This window comes from Gymnogyps californianus, chromosome 6 (genome assembly GCF_018139145.2).
Source record: "Gymnogyps californianus isolate 813 chromosome 6, ASM1813914v2, whole genome shotgun sequence".
Lineage (NCBI taxonomy): Eukaryota > Metazoa > Chordata > Aves > Accipitriformes > Cathartidae > Gymnogyps > Gymnogyps californianus.
The window spans coordinates 20,678,319-20,692,689 of record NC_059476.1 but is presented as its reverse complement, the minus strand read 5'-3'; the positions used below and the strand labels follow the sequence as shown (position 1 = coordinate 20,692,689).

The 14,371-nt window shown below is 36.6% G+C and overlaps 1 protein-coding gene across 1 annotated transcript in view; it reads right to left on the bottom strand.

Moving 5' to 3' along the window:
- Window positions 1–13,856, bottom strand: part of ERCC6 (ERCC excision repair 6, chromatin remodeling factor) — a 47,977-nt gene extending 34,121 nt beyond the window's left edge. The window contains exons 1-4 of the mRNA XM_050899265.1: window positions 13,357–13,856; window positions 10,682–10,802; window positions 8,086–8,194; window positions 5,457–6,183 (exon numbers count right to left, since the gene is read on the bottom strand). Of these exons, the coding sequence (XP_050755222.1) occupies window positions 5,457–6,183; window positions 8,086–8,194; window positions 10,682–10,802; window positions 13,357–13,856 (1,457 nt within the window). The remainder of the gene's footprint in view (window positions 1–5,456; window positions 6,184–8,085; window positions 8,195–10,681; window positions 10,803–13,356) is intronic.
- Between the last annotated feature and the right edge of the window lie 515 nt (window positions 13,857–14,371).

Sequence of the window (14,371 nt, the reverse complement as noted above, 5' to 3'; positions counted from 1 at the left end):
CTGAGGCAAAGTTTGGAGCTCTGTGCTGCATAATGATTAGAATTCATACAGAAGTATTGCTTAGAGAGGAAAGATTTTAATTTGTATCTTCTAATTAATTATCAACCAAATATGACATAAAGACAGCATAAGAGAAGGAAAGGGTATGAGTCATCCGATGCTCTAGCACTTACTTTGTTGCCATAAGGAACATCTTCTTTAGTTACAGTTTCATGACTCTGCATTGCTGGGGTTGATATTCAGTTTTTGAACTTAATGTAAGACATTGTATTAAGACATTCTACACTAAAACCTCATCATTTTCTTTAAAAAAGTGTAAATATGTAAGCGGCTGAAGCAATGGGAGGACAAACACCATTTGCTAGACCAGATCAGTCAGTTGGTCAGTCTGGTCTTGTACCTTTCCTCAGAAGTCAAACTTTGGAGGGAGAAACAGCAGTAGCTCGTATTTGACTTAACCACACAGTAACATATTGATCATTTGGTCAATATATTCCTCATACACCTCAGTTAAACATCATTAGCATGCCTAAACAATCAGAAAATACAGGTTTTACTGTATCACCAAGGTCTCTTGAAAATAAAAGCATGTCCTTTGAGAAATCTATTTTATGTTGTCCACGGTCACTAACATAAATACAATTTTATCCTCAAAGTGCAGTATGAAAGCCATATATCATACAATTAAATCTTCCTTAATGTAAGAATGTATTCAGATACTAAGCCCATTTCCCACTTATTGCAATACCCTAGAAAGAAATTCTGCATCCAAAACAGTAATGAGCACAATTTGATTTTTTTTTTAAAAATACAGTCAGGAACCAAGCTGAGTGTTTAATATAGTTTGTATTTGTGAAGCACAATATGTTTTCTACTTTATACAGCTAAGAATCCCTTACAGATTATTCTAATTTGCTAAACTGAAGCATTCAGCATTACTTTTCTGATCTAACTTTTTATGGTCTATATGGGTGGATTTAATTGGTACGTTCTAACAGATGAAATACATGCAGTTAGTACCACAAGTCTCCATAAGTAAATTAAGACTGATGTAGACAATTACACACTTGGGCTTAGAATGAAAGGTGTACTCGGCGAGTGAGCCAAAATATATCTTCATTTGTGTCTTGGCTTTGTCATTTTAAAGAGCAGTTAGGATGCTCTAAGAAAGTATCTTTCAGGAAAGGTAATATTTAATCCTTTTTTAATTTATAAATCTGAAACATCAAGAGATTCAGTGACTCAGATACTTCAAAGAAAGCTAGCACATGAAAACTGATCTGATTTGAGAAAAACAACTTATTTTTAAGCAAATTTTATTTTTTCGTTTGATTCTTTGTATCAACTGCTTTACGCACTGATAGCCACAACTTCCAGCTACTCAGCTGCTTGGATGTCACTTGGGAGACATAGAAAGAAGCAGCTTTCCTCGCCTTGCCTCTGAGCACTTGACAGCAATTGAAGAATTCAAACAACTGTACTCCACAAACTATACAGAATACACAAGAAAACACATATATGGCACTTATCTTCCATAACATGACATGTAATTCCTTCCTTGAAGCAGCAGGCAGATACGTACTGACAACTGCTATGGGAATAGCAACCATAAGACTGCTAATTTTTTGTTTTGACTCCAAGCTGTTACCTTATGCAGGTACCATATTAGTGATGTCAATAATGTAACACATTAACTACATATATTATAAGCAGCAAAAATTACTTGGTTATGCTTTGCATTTTAATACATGCAAAGGAAAGCTTTGATTAATATGCAAAAAAAAAAAAAATCTTGGTAAGTTGCAGTTTCCACATCTACAAAGTCTTGAGAATAATACAAGAAAACCATGCAGCGGTTTTCTTGTTGAGAACAAAGAAAAGGTTTATTTCCTATGCATTTAACCGGCATACAAGGTTACTTTTATTTTGTAAGCCTAGGTAAAAGAAGCTGAAAACAGGTGCTTTTTCACTCATTCCATAGTCTTCAAAGAAACTGGCTCTGCCATGACGTGACCATTCCACCAGGCAGGATGCAACAGGTTAAGATTCCACCAGCGCCAATTTTGAACACTTCTAGACCAAGATGGTCACTGTTGAGTATGACAAAATATACATCAATAACATACCTGTTGATGGGGATCAAGTCTCTGAGAGCTTCAGCACCATCCTAGAGACTGATTACCTAATCCTCTGGGTTCAGCTGGTAATAGCCAGTATAAAGGACAGTTGGGAATGATGCTATACTACTTTTCGCTGAACCTTAAACTTACCTTTTAGCTGCTTGACAGTATCCTACTTATTTACCTTACTTTCCATAACCCTGATGTTCCTTGCTACTGTTCATTACTCTTGCAAGCTATGATTCACTTTAGACGTTAACCTTTTCAGAACAGAAGATTTTTCCCCCGCGTCTCTGCACAGCAACATGCCTCCAGTAACAGTAACTAGAGAAAGGCAAGACCCACGCAAAAAGAACTGAAATTACTGAGAGCGTGAGCTGAATTCTGTATAGCTAACTTCTACTTTTTCACATACCACTGATCACATCTTGCTTTGAGTCACTAGGCCAACCACTGCAAGCGGCCTTTAGAAGGAAAGGAAAGAGCTGGGTGCTCTCCCACCTGCCTTGTTTACTGCAGATAACACCAGCTCCTGTTCTGAAAACAGTCTCCTGTTCTAGAGATGCTTTGCAGTCCCACAGTTAGCTAATTATCATGCTTTAACAACATCATCGTAGTTTCCCCTTGACACAGAACAATCTCTTCAAGTTCCATCTCTGAAAAGTTTTAATGTTAAGGAAACTCATTTTCAATCTTTAAGAGCGTAGGACTGTATTCGGCGCCAAGCATAAGACTAGATGTTCAGAAGACTAAAGTAATCCTAACGGATTTTCCCCTGCCTCTCTCAGGGGTAAAATATACCATAATCTCACCCATTCATTTGCATTCAAAAGTAAAACTGACATGAAACAAGACATAAATGTAAGCAAATGACAGCATTTCTATAGCATTCTTAATATGTTTCTTAATTCACTACATTTTATTTTCTCATGGCATTTCCCATAATGAAGATTACCTGGGGGTGTCAGCATAAAAACGTCAATGTGGACAGCTGCAGCTTAACAGCCACAATAACTGTAGCTATGAAATTTTTAAGAGATGTAGTGTTTTGGTAGCAATTACAGTTATTGATATTTCTAAAATTCATTTAGGCTTTTATTGTAACTTTAGTAACCAAAAGAAATGTAGTCTATGATATGACTTTGCTAAGGATAAATTGTCACAATCTTAACGTTATTAAAAAACGTGTTTGAATGAATTTAAACTGTGAGTCATATTAAAACTTTCAATCAAAATAAATTACTCTTGATGAAAACACTGAATTAAAAATGATTTAATATTGGTGTAATTTAAATGTGAAGAGTACAGTTTTATTCAAGAAAATAGTAAATATTTTACCAATTAAGTACAATTAATTTTTGTTAATGCATCCAATAAAAAACATATTTCTTTTTGACCCTTTGGACATTGTTCAGATTAGCCTTTTGCCAAAATCTTCTATTCAAGAGCAATAAACTATGCTTTCGTTGCAAACCTATTGCCTCATATCAGCTCCTGATCTGCCTTTGTAACCTGGGATGTGACAGTGAAGTTGGGCTCTTCCTGAGGTTTTGTTACCAGTAATTCTCCAACTGTGAGTACTTCTGCTATCAGAAGATACTTCTTCCTCCACAGCAACTCAGGCTCTCACCACAGGAAGAGACAGTGTTTATACCTCTACTTCTTGACCCCTTCTCTGATACAGCTTCATTTAAATCCGTAAGATTTTATACTTCCATAGAAGTGTAAAATTCGAGTCTCCCAAGCATTAACCAAGTTCCTATGCTAGGCCTTATCACTACATCAATCATCCTTCACTGACCGCCCTAATACATATTCTTCCTTTCACTCTAGAGCAGCTGTTTTCAAGTTGGAATCCATGATTTTCTGGAGGACTATAAAACTATGTGAAGGACATTCACTAAAGCTAATTAATTAAAAGTAAGCGTGCTATCAACAAGCTAAAGTTCATTATATGAAGCTCAACCCTTATACTAGAAAAGAGAAAACATGCCAGTGGTTAGAGAACAATTAAAACAAAACAATCATTTTAGTGATCTTGATCTTTTGACTCCCAGTATGTGCAGAAATGTCTCTTAACTTCACTGCCATGTCTAGTTAGCATTTTAACAGCTTAACAAATTACATGTCACACTGTTGCCCCTTCAAAATGTTTTCCAGGCAGTTGTGAAAATGGAAACATTGCTCAGTCTTACTGTTAGGAGTTCAACAGCTATGCTATCACTAGAGAAAACATCTCAACAGCACGCTGTAGCTACAGAGAGATCAACACACAGGTTATACAAATTTCATAAATCACAGATTAGCACAAGGTGTTTCAGCTGCCATTTTAAAAAACAACTTGTGTTCTTAGCTGTATTCCCCCACCTAACATACTAGATTCTCCTTAGAAACCTTACTCAGTTTACAACCTTAGGTCATCATAGCAACAGAAACCACCACTACTACCACCACTGTAACTATCTCTTTAGCTAAGGAGGATTTTACCCTCACCCTCATCAAGAACAAAGAGAGGAAAATCACTGTGAAACAGAGCAGCTCTTTTTAGACTTGACTAACAGCAGTATAAATGTCCAGTCTTCATTACTTATGTCTTCTAGTATAAGTTATGCAAGAGATATCACGTGCTAATAATCAAATAATATATTGTCCTTTCCAGTATAAATTTTTTACAAGTTTAAATTCAAAAGATCCTTTTAATATTGATTTTCAAATAAACCTGTTAGCCATGTAAACTGTATGTAATTGCCTCGGATTTCAATAAACTAACAGATTCTACAAAAATAGTATGTAACTATAATTTATTCAAATTATTTCTTCTTGACTAGTAGTTAATTATTTAAAGCCGAAAACTAAGCACCTCACCCCATCCCAAACCAAAGACTTCTCTCTCAGTGGAAAAGTGCCATTCCTCTGAAGAGGGAGGGCATTGTCTGTCTGCATTGTAATTTTGCCTAGCAAACAGAAGACATAATCTTTTTTTTTTTTTTTTTAAAGGTAGGTATATGATCTACAGACAAAGGCAGTACTTAAGTACTAAACTGCCAAGTAATACGTTGTTTTATACATACTCGATTTTGGGCACATTCACAGTTCTGCAAACAAACACCCACTGATACACAAATACCTTATTATTGAAGGACCTATAACAATCAGAAAAATTTAACAGCAAAGTCCTTGTAATTAAGAGGTACGTCTAGTTCCTTTTGGAAGGCTATGATCATTCAGACTGTCTCATTTTCCTTACTTCAATTCCTAGCAGTGTATTACAGACATTGCCCTTTGCATGTTCAACATCATTTGTTAATGTTACTAATAAAAATGTCTAAGACTAACCTTAGTCTCTGTTTATAATAGTCTTCATCTCCATCATCTCTCCATCTCTTTACTTTGCGCTTCCCCAGTGTATGCTCTTCTTCCTCAGAGCTTGGAAAGAAGTCAGCATCATCTTCAGCTTCTTTAAAATCTCTCTTCACCAAATATTTCTTTTTTCTTGACAAATTCCTGAGTTCATCATCAGAATCATTCTCAACATGAGAAGATGCCTGCTCTTCCTCCTCTTCTGCTGCTTCTGGATCAAAGAGCTCCTCATCAGGTACATACTCAGACTCTCCACTATCATCCTCCTGTTCACGCCTGAACTTCTTGGCCTCAAGGTATTTCTTTTCTTTTGGAATCTCTGCCTTTGACTGAATCTGAAGGGCATGCTTCTGAAGTTTTCTCATGTGTTTTTTTAAGCGCTTATCTGTTTTTGACAGGGCTTTACCCCTTTTTTCCTTTGTAGTAGATGCGGGAGCTACGCACTGGACATTTTTGGCTTGTGCTTTCTTCTTTGCTCCTTTGTGAAGGGATAACTTCTTTCTTTCAGATGACAGCTTAGCTTGGTCTGCTAAGTATTTCTCAAAATCAGAAGCTTCATTTAGCATTAATCGTCGTGTCTTCCTCTCAGGCTTCTGAGGTATTTTAGTTCCAAATGGAGTCATCTGGCCAGTACGAATAAGCTCTTCCCACTCTGTTTCCTGAACAGGCATAAGCATACTGCCAAGACATGATGGACCAGGTTCTACAACAAAAATCAGAACATCCAGCATGCCTTTAACACCTTCTGAATAACTCAAACACAGCAACAAGGGTGTGTTGTTTTTTTTTCTCCCCAAGTTTATATGCATTCAGTTCAGTTTTTATATACAACTTAAAAGTCCAAATTATCGTCACACATAATACTTGAAGTTCCAAAAAGGCAAAACCCAACAAAACAGAAGGCCAAAAAAGACTTAACTTTTACTTCAAACTACTTCTCAAACTTCATATAGGAAACATTACGCATACTATCAAAATGCAAATACTTCTGAAACAACACACAGCAGCAAGAACTACCATAAAATTACAGTTCCCCATGGCACATGAGCTCTAATGTGCTCCCTATGCTGTCAATTCAACCCATGTCACCATGTTCAGTGCAAGAAACCACTGCGTTCCCATATGCAGCAACATCGTCCGTTTCTATTTTATTATTGATTTTTCAGTCCTACTCATAAGCTTGAAATTTGACATTTCCATTACCATACCAGGACAGACACAAATCTTACAAAACACATAAAAGACTATCTTTCCACATGCTTCAAAAAAAAAACAAACAAAAAAAAGAAAACAAACCCCATCTTCCTACTCTACAATACTAGTATTAGGATTATGACTTTAAAAGTCAGATTGGCTGCACAGCATGTTGCCATAAAAGAGCACTTCAGTTAAACTGCATACACAGTTACTATACATACTAACACAAACTGTAATTGGTGTTCGAAACCAAAGAGGTGGAAAAGCTCTTGAATTCAGGAAGCTGAAGGGGAATTCCAGCCTGAAATCTACTATTAGGGTCCAAAATTTCCAAATAGCTGTACCAGAATTGCCAGCACTGCATGCTACTGTATACGGTCCCATTTAAAGCACTGTATTTATCACCAAAACACGTTTAATGAGTAACGATGATGCCTCAGGCATGAAACTCCTCCCTCTCCACCCCCTCAGTTTCTCAAACTACTGGAACTGGTCAACTCCATTTATTGTCTTGGGCCCCATTCACTTCCTAGTTACATTTCATCACACCGGGTGCCTGAGTTTTACTGCATGAACCCATTCAAAGAAAGAGGATTACAGATGCTTTTCTACTAAGAAAAGTTTACTGAGGTTTTGACTCCTGTAAGTTTTGTTGCATCAGGAGAGAAGCATGAGCTCTGTGAGATCTGGAATCCACCCCAGCCACATCTGCAATGTACAAATAGCACAAAGAGTTTCCACCTCTGCAAACAACAATATAACCCAAAGGTGATGTGCAGATGCCAATGGGGTCCAAACTTGCCCTGCAGAATACTGCAGATTAGTGACTGTGGCCAAGTCACAGCCAAGCTGGAGTTACAAAATCCAAGCTCAGTTTGCAGACAGCAGTGAGAAAGAACACCTAGTGAAACACTGAGAGAACAAATATTCTGCTTTGGAAGAAGCCTTATTTTTACTTTTTTTGAAATCACAGTGCAGCCTGAAAAAAAGAAGCACTTCCCCCTTCCATTTCCAGTGATACTTCCCAACAGTAAGAAAAAACAATTTTGTTAATGCTGATTGATAGCATCCAGCATATAAAATGTAATTCAATCATGATGTTAGTCATCTTTATCAAATTAGCTGTGAAAAAATGTTAGGATTTCCAATTTATTAAGCCCAATACTCTAATGTGCCTCAGCCATCCCTACTGAGCTGAACATGGATTAACATCCATTTTTTAAAACTTCCCACATGAATATGCCAAGATCTGCAGTTCTGCAGGTGCAGAGAATAAGTGTTCTTAACTCTCTCTTTGAAAGCAAACCACTGAAATTTATTTCCTTATTGCAAAGATCTTGCAAACTAGCTTCAAACAAAAAAAAGCATTACATCAAAGTAGAACAGAACTTTCAGCCTTCTCCCATACCTTCATCTTCCTCTAATTCAATCTCATTTACTTTATCAAGAATCTCTGTTCCACCAAGAATTGCTTGGAGACGCTTTTGTTTTGCTTTGATCTTCTTTAGCTGTTGCTCCTTGAATGACAAATAGATACATAATTTAATTTTTAATCTGGTTCATAAACTTGCTATCCTTTTAAACAAGACTCAAATTACTACATTTACAGTATTTTCCACCAGAATCTCATATTCAAATGTTCACAGTATCACATTTGAAACAAAAAAATGTGCAAAAAAGAGTCACCACAATGTCCGTAGGGCTCCAACCCATAGAACACACACAATTTTGTGTGTACAATCATCTTACGATACACGTACAGTAAGATCAGATTGTTTATACACACGTGCACATTACACATTATGTACACCTTCTGGGGTCATTTTATGAATGTGTTGATTCTAGTGAAGGAAGCCCATCAAGCAGATTAGTGAGATGCACAGAGAACACAAAAAAATTTGTTCATGATTTGCAAGACTGGGTTAATGGTTAATAAGCCACTAAAAACAGCTATAAGATTTATTTATCATCCCAGTAGTTTTGGAATAGTTGTTTTTTAGAACAACTATTTTTGGAATAATTTGCTTTTGTTAGAAAGCAACTGAAATTGTAAATCAGTCCATCATCCTAGTATATGTTTGTACACAGTTAATTCAGGAGTGGTCACAGCTAATTTAACAGCAAAAACTACAAAGTGAAATAACTTTAAAAAAAGTCAAAAAAATCAACATTATAGATACTATAACAAGTATAGTTCATTACTGCTATGAAAATAATTCATAGCTAGCTCTTCTGTTACACCTTTTATTTGATTGTAATATCCTCAACTGTATATTTACTGGTGATATTGTGATTCCTTGGTGTTGCTAACTTTCATTTATGAAACAAGAAATTCCAACCAGTAAAACAAAGACATAGGCAATGTAACTTTCCACATTTGTAACTCCATTCTTTGGAAGTATTTCCTTACATAGAGAGGCACATACTTCAGGAAAAATCAAGTTCATGGCAAAATCAGCAAATTTTTTTTTTTCTTCTTTTTGGTGAAGAACGGTTCACTAGCCCGCTCATGTCTTCATGTAGCACTTTCCAAACCACAAAGGGTAAGTGTATTCATGTATGGTACAATATATTATCTCCTGTGTATGCACTATTATCCTTGCTACCAAAGTACTTTATATCATAAAACACTCCCTGTATGACAGCTCTAAGGAAATAGCTGTCTTGTACCAGTCATTAATTTTGCATTTGTTTTAATAACGGAATAACTCAGTCTTCTTTAACCATTTTTTTTTTTTAAAATACTACAAAAGGAAGAGTACTAAAAGGCACTTCTCCATGCAAAAAGCAGCTCAAGACCAGCTTTAAATACACTGCCTGCCTCCAAACAGCCTCCAAAACACTCTTGAGGTTATAGGACCACTTTCACAGATTATAGTTTTCATACAGGGATTTATTCTTCCCTTTTATACACTTCCCTATTATACGCTTCAAGGACTGTTAGAGATGGATAACAATGAACTTGCAACAAGGTTTGAACTTCCCCTGCAACTAACACTTGCGTAAATTACTTCAAGTAATACGAAAACAAGTAAAATACAGTGTCCAATTATATGATCACTCTCTAGTGGTAAGTCTGGTTTAATGCATTTCTTCCCACTACTTCCAGCTACTTGTTCCTAGTCCCGTGCCACTGTTCAGTACTGTTCCCCTCACTCTCTTAATTGGCCAAATTGTGAGCACGGTGTTATCCAAGTTGCTGAAATGATCAAGGTTAAAAAACGAACAACTGAATGAGTCCGTGGCAAATGGCCTGAGACTGGGAAGAAGTGTCTGAGGGCAAAGGACAATAAGTTTTTCAGCCAGGTTTATCATTAGAGAAAATATTAGGGTGAATTTCCATCAGACGATGAGCTGATCAAAGTGCTACATTCCTGACCAGGAGAAGTTCCCCTTTTCTCAAATCTCCTTCCTATTCACAGCTGCATAGGTCTATTGCTTACATTACCCTGATGCCTGCTAGATCGCTCTACAAGCTCCTTTAATTTACTGCTCTGGCAGAAAAAAGCTGGAGCAGTTTCTGCCAAATCAATGAGTTAAAATGGCTCACAGAAAGGAATGATGTGTACTGGTACAAGAAAGATACAGACAATGAAAGAGGAATTAAGGAAAGAAAGGTAGGGAACAAAGACCATGAGAGCTGAGATTTAGGTCAACTATTGAGTCATGCCCTAACAATGCTTTGCTAAGTGTCCAAATACTATTGGGAGGGATTTAATTAAATTAATGCAAATCAGTCTTCTGAGCAGGTCCTGGAACTTCAGCTTTACAGCTTGTTCTGAAACTTAGAATAATAAAAAAAAAATTCAGCTCTCACTTTCACATCTTTAAATTAGTTATTTACATTTTTTCATGGACAGTTAAACCATTTAAAAGGGAAGGAACAGCAATTGTAGTCTGACTCTGAACTATATAATTAAGCAAGAACTATATCACGTAATCCAAACCTTAAGCCAAAGTACAAGCTAAGTATTGTCAGCAGGAAATTAATGTAATCCAGTCACCTTGTTATATTTTTGCCGTTTTACAGAATCTAGTTTTCTGTTTATATCTTTGTTGTCGGCAGCTTGAGGTGAAAGTTGCTCAATAATTTTACTTATTTGTTTCAGAGATGTTGTACATGATCTGAAAAAACAAGAAGATTGCAATGTACTAGTCAACTCTAGAAGAAAAATAGCACATTCTCGATTCAGACAACTTAGAAATTCCAGGAGATTTAAGGTAAGATTTAAAAAGGTCTAAAGGTAAGTTTCTAAACAAGCATCTTATATTTAAACAACACTGGAAATACTAAATGCTTAAAAATATTTTATGATGTACAACTTTTTAAAACAAAATTTTGCTAATACTAAAATTCCAAAGGCAAGGAAACAACTAACCACTGCAATATTTAGTATTCAAAAGTTGCAAGTCTGATGATGATAATAAGCAAGTGATAGTGGTTGCTTTTATTATTCAAGGTAAAAAAAAGGCAAAACAAAAATCTAAATGGGAAATCCCATGTTTTCATTTTCTAAAACTGTTTTAATAGTTTGATGCCATTATATAAGGAAGCCTATTTCTTTTACTTTTACAATGTCTCTTTACACAAAGAATAGATAAGAAGATACAAATAGACTCAGAAAGACAGACTAGATCAAAGAATTAACAGTACATCAACATTAAACTTTCCTTACTCATGCACTACCATTTTTCATGTTTCCATTTACAATATGAAATTCAGGTTGAACCACATAGTATAACCTACTATCATCTGTTTCTGCTGTTGAATTCATTTGCAAGGAAGAAGGCACTGCTCCCCCGTCAGAAGCAACAAATCTAGGTTTGTTGATTTAAATAGCAGAATATTTCATAAGGATACACAAATTAGCATCTCAAAGCATTATGAAAAATGTCAAAGAAAACTCTTTACAACACTTGCAAAGCGGCCATTATTCCCCTCATACGCAAAGAAAAGCACTACATAAGTCTCCTCAATTGTCAGGGAGGAAATTGTTGGGCCACATTTCTCTCCAGCTCTAATCTGGATTCTACCACTGTTCTCCTAGGAGACGTATTCTACCAGCTCCCCAGCTATCACTGCCATCTTCACTTCTCTGTTCTCTTTCAACACTTTTTAACCATCCCATCCCCTTTCTCAGTCTTCCGTTTTGTTGAAGTATACCATCCTTTTGCATGTCTCCTACCTTTTGGCTCTTGCTTCCTTGGCCCTAGGGTCTCTTGACACATACCACTACTGTCCTCTTCCACAAAGCTTTATTTAACAGGACCGCGGGATTTAAACAGGATTTAACTTCAACCATTGTTTATTCTCCTTCTTCTGCTTAAATTTGTGTGTATATTATAGAATCATGCAGCTTCCACCATGAACTCTGTGCCAACTACTCAAAAACCACTTCTTGCCTGATTTTACCTCTAGTCATGCATTCACAGTGTTACAGGACTTTAACCAACTCTATAACACTCTACTTATACGTCTTTACTTTTGTTAGTCCCTCTGCTCAACAAGCCAGCTGAATCTCTGCTAATTTTCTTCAAAATCAACTTTCAGACTTGCACATTACATCTTACACAGACGAGGTTCTACAGGTCTGCATAAACCACTTGCATCACCTCATGTAAATCTCATTTTACAACTTTAAGTGGAAGGTGAAAATAGAGGGGTAAGAAAAATCATAGGATGCTTCTTAAAGAAAAACAGGAAAATATCAACTAACGGACAGTGCCCTGCACCACTCTTTCAATAACCGCACAATCTATTGCAAAGGTTACACTGCTTCATTCTTCCTCTCAATGACCATCTTACTCATTACGTCCTTCTGCTACATAACATCTGAAATTAGGTTCCAGTTTTGGAAACTTACTTAATTTCACATCTCCACAACCAAACTTGAAAATTAATGAAGCGCATAAAATTAAGCATATGCATAATAAGAGAGCTATGCATAGATATCACATAGATAATGGAGGCCTACAGCACTCTTGAGCACTAAAAAACAACATTAATGCAATACAGTGAAAGATGCACAGGTAGAATTATGTACCTGCATTAGTTCACACAGTAACTCTACAATGAGACTAGAAACAGAACAGGAGATCTAAGATCAAAACTCAAAAGATCAGTGGCTCTTATCCCTCAAAGTCTTCTATTATCAATATACCATGTTAATTAAGCATTTGATTCTTTTAAGGTGTCATTAAGTACTTCATACAAGCACTTGTGATAGGGTTGTTTTGGTTGTAGTACACTCGTGATATGGAGTCATCCAAGTTACAGAAAGCACATAACCAGACACAGACAACCCTACGAAGTATACAGAACTGAAGAAGTGGCACTTTTTCTGACTACAACTTTGAATAATAGAGTATAATGCAGTTCTACACTGCCCAGAAAACAGACATGTATCTTGGTAAGGTAGGAGACAAAGCAGAAAAAGGAGATGCACTGTCCTCTACTGTCTTGATGCATGACTGAATTAGTCAAATAAGAGTAATGAAGCATTGCTCTGATGTGAAAAATATTTTCTCCTTTTTTAAAAGGTGGGTGACTCAGAAAAAGTACAGGTGATCTCGTGCTTTCAAAACATCTGTTCATCTTCCAGCTTTTAAAAACACGAGACACCAAGCCTCATTAGATAGTCAATAACAGAAAGGAACAGTAAGAAAGGACACAATTTACCTTAAGTCATCCAGCACTGACTGATATTCTTTCTCTGCATCAGCTATTTTTGTTGCTTTATTAGCTTCATTAATTGCATTATCTACTTGCTGAAGAACTCCTTGCTCCAATACATCCTGGTCATAGACATCAACTCCTAAACCTTTGAGCTCAGCAGCCTGTGCACTATATGAGATGGACTGAATCTGCTGCCTGTTGATCTGTAAAAGGGGCTGTCCTCTTCTGGGCACCTCCAAAGGAACAGCCATGGAAGTGGATGACTGGCTGGCAGAGCTGGGAACTCTAATACTATTACCCAGGTCACTGTTATAAATGCCATTTTCTTGTTCAATTCCCAATTCCTCAGTATTATGCAGGCAATTATCGCTTGAAGTAGTAACAGGGTCTTGTTCTTGGATACCGTCTGGCAGGTGGCTGTTGTCTGTTGGCATCCTCTGCTCAAAGGCAACAAAGAAGAACCACATCATCATAAGAACATTCACACACACGAAGTTCCTCATGAAGACTGTGCCCAAATAAAAGTAAGCAAGCAATAAGCTTGTTTCTTTACGAGAAATTCTTGTTTCAAAACACCTAGTAGTCTACTTCTCCAGGAGTCCTCCCCCCAAAGGCTTCTCTACACCAATTTCCACAATCGAAAAGGAAAAAGTGGCCAAAACTTCTTGAAGACAACTATATGGAATATTCCTGGAAGACACTGATATCAAGACAAATAAAAAAACTTGTAAAAATTACTCTCCTTGCAAAAAGAGTGAACTCAATCTTGTTGTACATGGTCATGCTCTGGAAGACTACGACATAACAAAAACATATGCAACTTAACATATCCAAAACCAAAAAATACAAGTTTTTGAAACAGGGTAAGCCTTGCCAGTGAAAGCACCCATGGGAACAGCTGGCTGTAGGCTTTAGTTTGACAATTCAGCTTTGAAGTAGAAAATAAAGCATCATAGTTGTTAGGAAATTAACGCTGGACTGACTTACCAAGGCAAGTCTGGAGCTGGTATTGTTTGGA